This window comes from Manduca sexta, chromosome 26, assembly GCF_014839805.1.
Source record: "Manduca sexta isolate Smith_Timp_Sample1 chromosome 26, JHU_Msex_v1.0, whole genome shotgun sequence".
Taxonomy (NCBI): domain Eukaryota; kingdom Metazoa; phylum Arthropoda; class Insecta; order Lepidoptera; family Sphingidae; genus Manduca; species Manduca sexta.
In genome coordinates, this window is record NC_051140.1 from 2397804 (window position 1) to 2411886 (window position 14083).

Sequence of the window (14083 nt, forward strand, 5' to 3'; positions counted from 1 at the left end):
AACATTGCCTGGTAGGTATCCAGTGGGGGGCACGTGGGGGCCGACAGTCGACGTAGAGTGCGAGCGAGCTTTCTTTATCAGAATGAAATGCGTGCTCGCCAAGAGAAACGCTGGCCTCACCACCTCCGGATACAAGGTAAGACTATTGGTAATTCATAAACACTATTTTAAAATATTTTTAAAATGTCGAACTTATCACGTCATATGTGGACAGTCATAAAATAGAAATTGATTTTTTTATAATGATTTCTTATGTTTACGCAAATGTGAGACATGAAATTAAACTATTTTTCGAATTTTATCACGGTTTTTATGTTTCGATTTTCTCCCGCCGTTTCGAGGACTTAAAAAACCAAAAGACCTTCAAGACACTGTGAGCTCATTCTGCGTAGATTGGACCACCAACATCTATAAATTTTAAAGTTGTATAATTATTAAATAGAGGTAGATATTGTAACTTTTACTTTACGGACGAACTACACCTCAGTCCGCCCCGTGACCATGAAAACTGCTAAACGTCTGGAAAAAATTATAATATAAAAACCACGGTAATCCGAAAAAGAGTATAACTTTTCCTGTTAATATCTATAAGAAATATATTCCACTATTTAAATATCTAGCCCCTATTCAAATAAGCGTGTTCAAACTCATTCAAATAGCAAATAATTGGTTGGTATAAAACAACAGCGGCACACGCCGATATCCCCAGTGTGATAATTAACTGTGAGCGGAGCGGCGGCGGACTTGCAAATCCTATAAATGCGCTGAACAACGCACCAAAAGTGTTTGTGTTATTGAACATACGTTATATGGAGGGGTCGTGGGCCCCTTCAGTACAGGAACAGGGCCGGATTCAGATCACGAATCGCTTATAGTCGTTATGTTTGATGGTAGACCATTTATTAAGTATTCTATTCTTTTTTTAAAACAATTTTTTTACTATTTTGAACGATATGAAGGTAAAGAAGCTTTACAATTTTCTGCAGTTTTAAAGCAATAAAAAGCTTTTTTATCAATATTAATTAAACAGTTGCTTAGACAGTATGAGGATGGTTGTTTCCTGGCATGAGAAACTCAGTACACCTAATAATAAGTTGCCCAAACGCATGCTCTACTGGATTTTCATCGCTTGACCAGAAGGACTGCCTCGGTGGCGTAGTTGTACTGCATGCGGTACACCAGCGCTCTGAAGTCCTGGGTTCGAAACCCGGGACGGGCAAAGTGATATTTGAGATTTTCTGCTCAGTATCAGCCCGGAGTCTGGAATTTGTGCCCGATATGGCGATAGGCTCGACACCTATCACATCATGGGACGGAACATACTTTGCGAAAAGGGAGTGCCTTTGTTGCGCCTCTGCATATCCTTTGAGAGAAAATGCGTGATGTTGTGTCTGTGTGTGTGTGTGTGTGTGTGTGTGTGTGTGTGTGTGTGTGTGTGTGTGTGTGTACCAGAAGGTGCACCTCCTTAGAATGAATTGAGAAACATTGCACGATAGTTGCTATTAAGAAAATTGAACAATAAACATCTTCCATCAATGGGTTGGGACCTCATATGTCTCTACTCTCATCTTTAGACATAGAATACGATACTAATCCAAGGCAAATATCTAGGAACTCAATAATCTATATATATATAATATAAAAATAAATCCCTATTTCCCTTGGTCACGCCATCACGCGTGAACGGCTGGACCTATTTCACTATTGTTGTGTCTGTTATTGTCAGGAGAAGGTTCTTATGAAAGAAAAAATTCAAAAAATTGCGCCTAAAATTGGAAAATTTAAAAGAACTTAATTTTATATAACTGTCAATTGTTTGAAATAACTGTCAGCCATTGACAGAATGCGCGCTGCAAATTCATAGTTAAGACGGGACAACGTCTGTCGGGTCAGCTAGTTCAATATAAATCCAATTTGATAATAATAAAATGCTAATACAAGTGGGACCGCTAACAGTGCAAATCCTGTAAACCGGCGCAGAACAATACATTACTGCGACGCGCTAAGTGTTTGTGTAATGGAACGGGCGTGAAGCAGAGGGTGGCGTGGGACCCTCCAATGTTTTGTACAGGACCGGATTCAGTGCAAGGGGGTTTTGGACCAGGTTTTTTGCGTTTAGTTTATTTGTTTAGACTTCTTTTATATTTATATCGTGTTTTATTGACACTTTTGAATATTGGTTACAGCCGTAAGTGTCTGAAGTCATTTTATTACAATATTATCTATCTAAGGTCTTATACTATTGTTATCGATCTCCTTTATCCTAAATTGACGAATCTAAATATTTACACGAAACTTAGAAAATTAATATACATACATCCATACTAGCTTGTTTAATGTGATTGCAACTTCTGTTCAAAAATACGGTGTCATAGAAAATATTTGTTCTATGTTCCACCGTGTTGATGGCGTGCGCACACGCAGAGTACCCGATAAGAGTGTTTGTGCAGGTGATCCACTGCTCGGGGTACCTGCGCGCGCGGCGGTTCGGCGAGGGCTCGGCGCCGCTGGGGCTGGTCGCGGTGGGGCACTCGCTGCCGCCCTCCGCCGTCACCGAGCTCAAGCTGCACTCCAACATGTTCATGTTCCGTGCCTCGCTCGACATGCGGCTCATATTCTTAGACGCCAGGTCAGTGCCTTACTTACATCTAGCTCATAATATTAGGTGCCACCAATGTGAAGAGGCTTTGATCTTAAGTTAATATGTAATTTATATTATTACTAGATTCTACTGATATTGATTCTACAGGTTTTCGGCACGATGTGATCATTTATTTCATATAACCCAAACAATAGTTTGCTTTTTCTATAAAAGTTCAGGAACCTCATCAACAACGAAGTTCTTAGAGTTTGATGTTAAACGTAGAAAATCAAGACTTAACATACTACATTCAAATTCAAAACCATTTATCATTATCGATAGGAACTATAATCCAAATAATCCATTACTCGTACGCGGCCCGCATGTTGTACGATCGGTAATTAACTAAATCCATAACGAAGAGAATGCAACAGTAATGTGGCGGGCTAATAAAATTAGCGCACGCGGCGAGGACTCGCGCAGGCGCGGGACCGACGCCAACCGATTTTACACTTTCTCCGCGCCGTCGCGGGGTGGTCGATAACTCGCATAGTATCATGTCGTGTGAGGCTGGCTCGATATTTCGTGATAATTAATTCAATAACTCGTAAAAAATCAAATATTTCAGTAATCCCAGATAACTCCAAAAAGATATGTTTAAGAAACTGCACACATATTGTTAATCAATACAGAAAGAAACTAATTACAGTTGTTGTGTGGACAGTATATTGTAAGAATTAGACGACGAATTATCTAGTCTCAATTATATGTTGGTTAATTGATGAAACAAGCAGGCCGAAATTTTATTTTACTATACTTTATCTTCACAAAGATTTGGTGTTCACCACCAATCAATAACATGGCGCTTTGGCGTACAAGCTTTCTTCGTGGTTCCAATTAATTTTTGGTCGCAGCATTTTTTCCGCTAATTCTATCAACCGCCATATCTCATCACTCTCTTCGTTAATATCTTCTGATATAATCAATATAGCTGTTCTTTGGTAAGTCTCTTCCCCTTTTAATGCATTCATCACTCTTTTTGCAATGTATAATCACACACCCTCTCATCTGATTAGTGAAATCCTCAACGAATTCTTTATTTGTTTCAAGTTATTGTTTTTTAAAGTCACGGAATGTAATGTCCCCTCTCCGATATTGGTCGATAGTATAATTTATATGGCATTCGCAGAAACTGAGCATAACTCCGTATCGCTAACGAACAATGCGCCGGCGAGTCCCAGCGCGACTCCATTGTACCATCAGACTTAACTTCTACAAGTTGTATTAACAGCAATATTTACTACATTGCGCTTCCACGTTCTAGACTGCAGTGGAAATAGGGATTGGACTTCCGTTGTCACCCAGATTGTACTTACAAAGGGAATGCAAACTGCAACTTTATCGTGAACACGGCTCAGGACAAATCATCCACGATACGTATTTTAATGAAGTAGAAAAGGTTGACGGAGCGCACTGGAGCCGCGCTCCGTCCGCAGGTTCAAAGTTTATTAGTTCACGGCAATCAGAGCGGCGTAAAGCTCGCGCTCAACAATACCGCCGTTAGGGCTTCGTGGAAACATTACACGCGCACACACGAGGCCGCAGGACGTATAGCATAACCTTGTCATTCTGCTCCGTACCCTCGCTCCCTATAATGCCAGGTGTATGTTAAACTGGTGGTAGGTCTCTCATAAAAGAGTCCGCTTGGATAGGTACTATCGCAATGGCTATTTCTGCCTCGAAGCAGCAGTGTGTAGTCACTGTTGGGTTCTGCTTTGACGGATATTGTAGCCAGCGTAATTATTGGACATAATAAGATTTAGCTCCTGATGTCTCATGATGGTGAGGGCAATGGAATACCAAACAATATTTTGCAATTCAAGGTATTGGATGGTGTTTCTTCTGTTTATGGGCAGCCTTATCGCTTACCATCAGGCGAACAACAAGCTCGTCTTGTCATTCAAAGCAATAAAAATAAAATAAAAAATCAAGTGCTGTATCCCACAGTTCATGAAAAGGATTCTAAAGGGTTGGAGTGGTCAACCTAAGCGTGCATTCTTAACAACTAGCTGTGAATAATGTGGACGATAACAATTTAATTGGCTATGCTATGTAGTTCCTGGTTGACAAAAATTTTCGAGTTACTCACGCGAGTTATTTGCATCTATAAATCGACGATTGAAAGACAATAATATCTAAGCTAAGAGTTTTTTGTGCTCAGCGACCTCAAATAGACAAACCAACGGAATACTAGAGCTGGCTTCACTGCCAGGATATTGCTGAGTTGGAGCCTTTTTTGCAACAATCATAGTTTAAAGTGCTTTTAGTCTATTCGTTTGTTATTTATATTTTGTGATTGTTGCGAATAAATTTATTTTCTTTCTTTCTTTTCTTTCTAAGCGACAGTCAGTTAACTTTTGAGTAGAGAGATACAAATTTTGATTTCAATAAGAAAATTCAAAACAATTAAACTGTTTACTTTATGAAGATATAGTTTAATGATATTAAAATTGGTTTAAAGCTACAAAACCTATTGGATAATCTCCCGCGCAAAAATATCCAAAATAGGAAGACACCTGTGTGCGCTTATTTGCTATTACCATAAGGATCATTGTAAACTGGATATCATAGGTTGATTAAACGATTCTGAAAAATCTGGCGATTCCAAATATGATTGTCTTTGAAGCGTCGAAATTATTTAAACTTTTTTGTAATTTTTAATGATATGTGAGCAAATGTCATTGATCAGATCATTGATGCAAATAGAAAAAGACAATAGTATATTTGTTTAAATGTAAGTACTAAGTACTATTGAGAAGACTTACTAGCCTAGTTACTACACTATCTACTCCTACCTACCTCTGTATATGGTCTAGTCTCTACATTACCTACGTACCAAATAGGATACACGACCTTTGGGCCATGATAAGGGACCCGAGTACCAGGAACCCAGCGCAACTAAAGATATCGATTTACAAAACAATAGATAGATATGCGAAAGCGCTCGCTGCGTGCCACACCTGACAAACAGATGTTGGTAACACGAAACCTTGGTATATATGAGATCATATTTTAAAAAATATTTTGATTATTAATACAACTATTAAGAATGTTACAGTACTTACTATACAAGGTTGAATGTATCTTGTGTACGCGAGATCGTCCGAGTGGTTACTACCATTATATTTGATGTTGATATTCCTAAGCTATGATGATAAACTCTATGACTTATCATAAAAAATAGTCAGATTGTAAAAACATTTCAATTGATTAAAGCAAACAATTATATTTCACAGTAAATCACTTTTTAAATTTGCCTCTTTGATAGCTTAGAGTCAGCTATCACTCTTGGTCGAACAACAATAATAAAATGAACTCTGAATTCAGAATATAAAGCTGAACAGTTTGTTTATTTGAACGCGCTAATCTCAGAAACTTCTAAACCAATTATTTTCATTTCTTTACTAATAGGAAGCTACATTAATTCTGAGTGCAACTTTTTATCCCGAGAAAATATAAAGCGGAGCTTTTATCCCGGAAAAACTTTGACACGGGAGCAGATCCAGGTGCAAAAGATGGTTTATAATAAACTATAAAAACTTAATCTAACAAGGTAGTGATGTACTGCACACTAGTATGCTAACGCTTAATAAACGTTACTACAGACTCTACATCATAGTAACATCAAATATGCTAATATGTCTTCTTCGATAACTACGAATCTCTATATTACTATACTAGCTTTTGCCCGCGGCTCCGCCCGCGTTATTAAGTTTTTCGGGCTAAAGTTTTCCGTTATAAAAGTCACGCTATATATTTTCCCGGGAGCTTATGTTCTTCCCAGGGTCTCAAACTGTCTCCATGCCAAATTTTATCCTAATACGTTGGGTAGTTTTTGAGTTTAACACGTTCGGGCAGACCGATGCAGCGGGGGACTTTGTTTTATGATATATTTTTGTAGAACTCTTTAAGAGGAACAATCCCGTCATACATTATTGTTGCATAACTTTAACCGTTTACGCAGCGCACGCAACAGAGGCTCTCAAAACTAATAAATTGTCCCCGTTTTTGCATCATGTTTCATTACTGCTCCGCTCCTATTGGTCATAGCGTGACGATATATAACCTATAGCACTCCAGGAACAAAGGGCTATCCAGCACAAAAATATTTTTTCAGTTCGAACCGGTAGTACCTGAGATTAGCGATTACTGCTCCGCTCCTATTGGGCATAGCGTGATGATATATATAGCATATAGCATTCCAGGAACAAAGGGCTATCCAACACAAAAAGAATTATTCAGTTCAAACTCCTAGTTTCTGAGATTAGCCATTACTGCTCTGCTCCTATTGGTCATAGCGTGATGATATATAGCCTATAGCACTCCACGAACAAAAGGCTATCCAACGCAAAAAGAATTTTTCGGTTTGGACCGGTAGTTCCTGAGATTAGCCATTACTGCTCCGCTCCTATTGGGTATAGCGTGATGATATATAGCCTATAGCACTCCACGAACAAAGGGCTATCCAATGCAAAAAGATTTTTTCAGTTCGGACCGGTAGTTCCTGAGATAGGCATTACTGCTCCGCTCCTATCGGGTATAGCGTGATGATATATAGCCTATAGCACTCCACGAACATAGGGCTATCCAACGCAAAAAGAATTTTTCAGTTTGGACCGGTAGTTCCTGAGATTAGCGCGTTCAAACAAACAAACAAACAAACAAACAAACTCTTCAGCTTTATATAATAGTATAGATACTCGCAGCGGCAAACCCATATTTCTAAACACGCCACAGTTGCCAGTAAAGTGAAATTGATTTATAATTTTTTACAATACCGACTTTCCGTAGTTGGCAAGCGATTTGCACCGAACGTGCCGAAGTGCGTTGTGTGGAGATCGCTTCCGCGCGCTCAGCAAAACTACTGCAGTGGAGTCGATTGTATAAACATTTATTGACGAATCAGCGATATTACTGCAATGCGCTTGCTCAGCCATTTTCATAGTTCTGTGAAATTTATTTTAATCATTACGGAAATATTTTATCTTATTCTTCAAAATGTCAATTATAAATCCGATAACTATAAGTTGTTAAAAGGTGAGCATCGTCTCTTATCGCTTCTTCAGATGCGTACTTAAGAACCAGTTAAATCGTATTGGTTATTCATCATCCCAAGGCACATAAAGTGATACGTAGTGTCGTAGAGCCAAGCCTAAACTATGTCGCTTAGAGTATACATAATAAATTATATTCTGGGGTTCCTATTCCGTCTATAGGGGCGAAAGCGTCTTTTTGCAATTACGGGCATTCTTTTTGAAGGACAATTTTGATAGCCATCATCATCATCATCATCAGCCTACAGCTGTCCACTGCTGAACATAGGCCTCTCCTAAAGCGCGCCACGCTGCTCGGTCCTCCGGTCGATAGCCATATAGCCAAGAAAGTAAACAAAACTCCTATTTACCTACACGGCTATCGAAGCTGTTCTTCGCTTAGAACGCCCGTAATAGCAAAATGACAGATATGCCTCTAAATGTAATAGGGCTCCCTGACCTTAGTTTTTTTTAGCATTCTATCCAGTCAATTCCAAAGGCCCTTAATCTTATCTATCTATCCGCAATTCTTCTAGCATTGTAGGTATTCATAGAAATTACTAACATTTATCATACGTCAGTGATTTTCACTCCTTTGCCAAATTCTGATATTATGAAAAAAGTTCTCACGAAACGCCTCCACGTGTTTTCTGTGCCAAAGTGCGGTGCTTGATAAAACAAGCTCCATGTATCGGCCGCCCTCGCCCCTGCGCGCCTGGCCCCTCCGACGGTTCCGCTCGCGAATAATTGACACTTTCAACTGGCAAACAGTATCCGGTGGCACGATTTTTGAGATGCACTCGTTGTTTTAAGGGCGGATTGATTGGTGTTTAATGGAGGGTGAAAAAACTATAAAAACCTTCTGGGGTGCGTAGAAAAACGATAAAAAATACAGTCATTATTTTTTTAAGGAAATGTGCACAAAATATTCTGAATTTAGTTACATTTATAAATTAATTGCCAAATGTTGCTTCTTAGTTCTTATAAGTGCTATAAAATACAAATTACAAAGTGCGTTTCAGAGCCGTAACAAAATGTTAATTAAATTATAAATTATTTATGCATTCTTATTTACTTATTACTTGTTAAACTGTTCTAGTATGAAGCCGATGTCAGCACTGATCCTAGATAATCATAAAAAAATCACTTGAGATAACAAAGCATTGATTTTCTCCATCAAAGCACAATGCTTACAGCGCAAATTAATTATGCTTCACACGGAGTGATCGGCGGAGGGTCGGCGAGTGTGGGGCTCGGTTAATTGGCGGAAGCGTTAGTTTTTGTGTCAACACTTTTCATCGAACAATAGCGATCAGGTTACGGGTGGCTTTAAAAAACCGACAAAAAATATGTCAGCATTTTTTGTATCTCAACTATTTGGGTCCGATATAAACCTTCTTGTGGAAAAATTGTTTGTTGTGTCATATAATTTTCAATACATACCTTTACAAAGCACTAACTTTTAAAATCTCAATCCGCTCGACCACGCTTACATCTGAACACCTAATAAGAAAATTATTTATTTATTTTAATGGGTTCGCAACAATTTTTACACTAAATCAAAATACATTTGCAGTTACTTAGCTAAATGCATAATATGAAAAAGAGACTTTATGCAAAGGAAGAGAACATTGCGCCTAAAAACAAAAAAAAAAAACAAGAAAAATTACAATAATACATAATTTATGAACAATGCTTGAGCTAACGTCACAGAATATTACATACATTATAGTTATAATATACTTATTATTGATGATAAGTATATATGATGATATAAATTGCATATTGATAGTATTGAAATGATCGATTGTCCCATTTCCCAATATATCAGCTTGGTGCATTATCAATTATAGTACTATAGAGACAGGCATTTGCAGAGCCTTTGAGTTTGACGGTGATGTTTTGTGCGCTGTGCAGAGTGGCGACGCTGACGGGGTACGAGCCGCAGGACCTGATCGAGAAGACGCTGTACAACTTCATCCACGGCACGGACGTGCTGCACATGCGCTACTCGCACTGTACGCGTGAGTAAACACTGTCACTGTTCAAATGATTCAGAATTGTTGGCCCGATAACCAATTTTATCCCAAAATCGGCGATGTCACCATTAATGACTTGGGTTTTGTCATTACGAACAAAACAAAAAGCTAGATTAAAATTAACAAAATATTCGATCAGACATATTTGACCTAAAAAATAACCAATAACTAATTTTCCCCCAAAAAAGGTTGATATCACCATTAGGGGCTTGGTTTTTGTAATTCCGACCAAAACATAAAAGCTTGGTCAATTAACAATAGATTCTCTCTCTTACTAAAAATTATCGGTATTTTTAACCCACTAAATAATTTTCTCACAAAAATTGTGAAATCATCATTACGGGATAACGTGGCTTTTGTGATTCCAACCAAAACATAAGGGTTCGGTCATCTAACAAAAAATGTTATTTTACAAAAAGGCATGTACAACTGCACCAGCGATGCTGTCATATTAGATTCATGCAAGGTTACTTTGACAAATAAAATTATATAATATGAATAACGAATATTTTCATCAAAAACCTTAGTTTTATTTTTCTGACATTTTTCTTATTGTAATTTATTGTGAATATTGTATGTGCATGAATGTTCTGGCTTTAAGTGTGTTGTCGCTATGACGAGTTTAGAGTAATAGTACTAGTAGCATTAGGGTGCGTAAAACAAAAAATACTTTTTACTTATTTCATTCAATACTTACATTACATTTCACATCTACAGTTCGAGTAACTTATTGTAAAATATTATTTGTAAGAAGATAAGTATGTTATTAACCGCCATTTACAATAAACGATCCTAATCGCTTTTTTCGATCTCAAAAATAGACCAATCTGAACAAAGCTTTTTTGACATATTTACAAATGAGTTATTTTGATTGGTTCATGCTCGAAATCAGATTGAAGATTGAGATCGTTTATTAAAAACTTCGGTTAATAACGGAACGTCATGAGCGTGTATAAAGTGGTAATATGTATTTTTAGATGCACCTATCTTGTTTATCTCTGCACCACCCTACGGTCGACTGGTAGAAAATGCCTCTGGCATTAAGCCGCCTATATACTGATCTGTATACAAAGTGTATAAATAAATAAATAAAGATGTGGTGTTCAGTGCTGACGAATGGCCACGTGACGTCACGTTACTAGTCTATTAGTAACGCGACGTCAACATGAGCGTGTATAAAGTGTATGTGTCGTGTTCAGTGCTGACGAAGGGCCAGTGCCCTTATTCTGTATGGTAGTGTAAACGCGTAACGCGGCCGTGTCATGTTATCTTCGAGAAATGTGCGTGGAATGGTATTCTGTAAGCCAAATTTCTATAGTCCTAAACTTGATGCGTTGTGTTACGTGCTTGTTACGCACTGTCAAAATAACGTGCGAGATAGAGAATAAGGCCCCTGGTGACGTCGCGCTACTAGTATATTAGTAACGCGACGTCAACATGAGCGTGTATAAAGTGTATGTGTCGTGTTCAGTGCTGACGAAGGGCCAGTGCCCTTATTCTGTATGGTAGGGGAGACCGAGGAGGTTTGTGACAGAGGAGAGTTGTGACAAAGATGATTTCTCAGAACCTCCGACCGGACCGTTAGGGAACTGGCTACAGCGCACGATTGTTTCTTTAGAGAAACGCTACTCGATACTGTAAGCGCCAGTGGCGCACGGCCAGCGGTTTCGTGAGTACGACGTCTGCATGGAAAAAAAACTGAAAAGTAAGTTTTATATCAAAATTTTGATTGTATTTATATCGATACATATTATGTTCAGGTGGATTTGCTATTTTTTCTTATATTTTGCGGTTTATGAAGTTTCTAAGCATGGCACTGTATTTTTGTGTTTGGATCTTGTTTCGAAATTAAGCAATATTATTTTGACCAGGTCACGATTTCTGGCACCTAGGAAAGTTGTGACAGCGTGTCACAACTCTCCTAGGCTAAGTTCATTTTCTGATTACCTTGTTTTTACATGCTTTTTTGCAATGTTTGTTTTTTATTTATATGTATAAATTCGTTTGTTTTAATTAATTCTTATAACCTACTTTGACTTTAAAGTATGCTATAATTAAAATTCGTCTTTAAAATGATTTTTTTGTTAGGAACTTGTTTGGGTATGCGGTTTAATGTTGAATGCTGAATTATCTATTTTTTGTTTTAGAATGCTGAATAATTACACGCAAAAGACTGATATGGGCCTCGCTAGTATCAATATTTATGAATTGGCCTCTGAAGAAGTTGCTAATAAGAGGTCAAAGTCTTCCAAATACCGCGTCCCCTTACAATCTCAACTACATGTCTTTACATAGGTTTATTAAGAAGAAAAAGGCTTTTCAAGATAATGCAACTGATGTGGCTCCGTCTATGAGTTATGTCAGTCTTACGTTGTTAACAGAAGACGGAGAAAATATATTATGCGATTATTTATTGACATGTGCAGCATCCAATAATGGGCTGACAACAAAAGAAACGAGAAGTATTTAATTATTTTGCCTTTATGTTGGCAAAAAAATGAGAAGCCAGGAGCAGTGTAGCTCAGTGCCAGAACAAATGCAAAGTGGGTCCAGTGTCTGAAATGCAGAGGCTGGTCTCACGAAGATTGCACAGGGGGCGAGCTGCGATGTCTGTCATTTATTTATTTTTGCTTATCAGACTAGATTAAGATTTTTGACTGAATTTAAAACGACTGATCTCATAAATATGTCATAAATACTTATAAAAGATTTAATGCTTGATATGTTAATGTTTCATGTTATTGTAGTTCTTATAATTCTGTCATTAATAAGTAAAGTATTTTTATGCAAAAAAAAAGTTTATTTTGTTTATAATACATACAGGGTCATTTTGACATTGCGAATGAAACCACATGAAACCACATACTCGCCTTCATCTTTGCTGACATTGTGCCAAAAATCACACATTAATAACTAATATTTTCACGAGTAATCCTGGTTTTAGTTATCTGATTATTTGATCATTTTGTACTTTAATGCGAATATGGCGTGTATGGGGGTGTATTTCTGGCTGGAAGTATGATGTTGCCGCTGCGACAAATTCTCTTAGAGTAGTAGTAGTGGCTTTAGGACGTGTAAAATTGGAATTGCTTTTTATTAATATTTATTTTGTTCGAAACTTATACTTTTTTACTTTACATCTACGGCTCAAGTAACTTATTGTAAAGTGTTATTTCCAAGTAGATGAGTATGTGGTTTCATTTAGTAAAGCGTTGTCAAAATGACCCTGTATGTAAATCTACTTGTCTTTCAAATATAATCCAGATACACAGCTGTCACAACTTACCTTTGTACCTGTCACAACTTACCTCGGCGTTAGGAGAGTTGTGACAAAGGGAGTAGTTTCAGTTTTCATGGATTTTCTCAGAAATCATATACCCTTTTATTTACTTTAATGACTGTTTTCAAAACGATAAGGACTGAGCTATAATGAAGCATACAGTTCGTAATCGTGGTATATTTCTTTCTTGAGATATGTTCATTTAAGTAAAAATTGTCACAACCTTCCTAGGTCTCCCCTAGTGTAAACGCGTAACGCGGCCGTGTCATGTTATCTTCGAGAAATGTGCGTGGAATGGTATTCTGTAAGCCAAATTTCTATAGTCCTAAACTTGATGCGTTGTGTTACGTGCTTGTTACGCACTGTTAAAATAACGTGCGGGATAGAGAATAAGGCACCTGGTGACGTCGCGCTACTAGTATATTAGTAACGCGACGTCAACATGAGCGTGTATAAAGTGTACGTGTGGTGTTCAGTGCTGACGAAGGGCCAGGTGACGTCGCGCTACTACCGGTTCCTGACCAAGTCCGGCGGCTGGGTGTGGATGCAGAGCTACGCGACCATCGTGCACAACTCGCGCTCCTCGCGCCCGCACTGCATCGTCTCCGTCAACTACGTGCTCAGGTAATACCGACACATTAAACTGTATTATATAATAATATCAGCCCTGTATGGTGCCCACTGCTGAGCACGGGCCTCCTCTACTACTGAGAGGGATTAGGCCTTAGTCCACCACGCTGGCCTAGTGCGGATTGGTAGACTTCACACACCTTCGACATTCCTATAGAGAACTTCCCAGTTGTGCAGGTTTCCTCACGATGTTTTCCTTTACCGTTAAAGCGAACGATAAATTCACAAAGAATACACACATGATTTTTTAGAAAAGTCAGAGGTGTGTGCCCTTGGGATTTGAACCTGCGGAAATTCGTCTTGGCAGTCCGTTCCACACCCAACTAGGCTATCGCCGCTTTCAACCTGTACTACCAGTAGCGAAAGGGAACTTGACACGACATATACGTAGTACGTACTGATATGCATGAAGACAGTCTGCAAATCGTCCTAATGATAATTAGATTCTACATAAAAGGAC

General features: G+C 38.3%; 1 protein-coding gene across 3 annotated transcripts in view; it reads left to right on the forward strand.

Annotated features, from left to right (window-relative positions):
• The window catches only part of LOC115454022 (single-minded homolog 1), a 47037-nt gene that overhangs the window by 28275 nt on the left and 4679 nt on the right, over nucleotides 1-14083 (forward strand). For all 3 annotated transcript variants that reach the window (XM_037443541.1, XM_037443540.1, XM_037443538.1), the window contains exons 5-8: nucleotides 16-136; nucleotides 2451-2629; nucleotides 9592-9698; nucleotides 13470-13617. In XM_037443541.1, the coding sequence (XP_037299438.1) occupies nucleotides 16-136; nucleotides 2451-2629; nucleotides 9592-9698; nucleotides 13470-13617 (555 nt within the window). The remainder of the gene's footprint in view (nucleotides 1-15; nucleotides 137-2450; nucleotides 2630-9591; nucleotides 9699-13469; nucleotides 13618-14083) is intronic.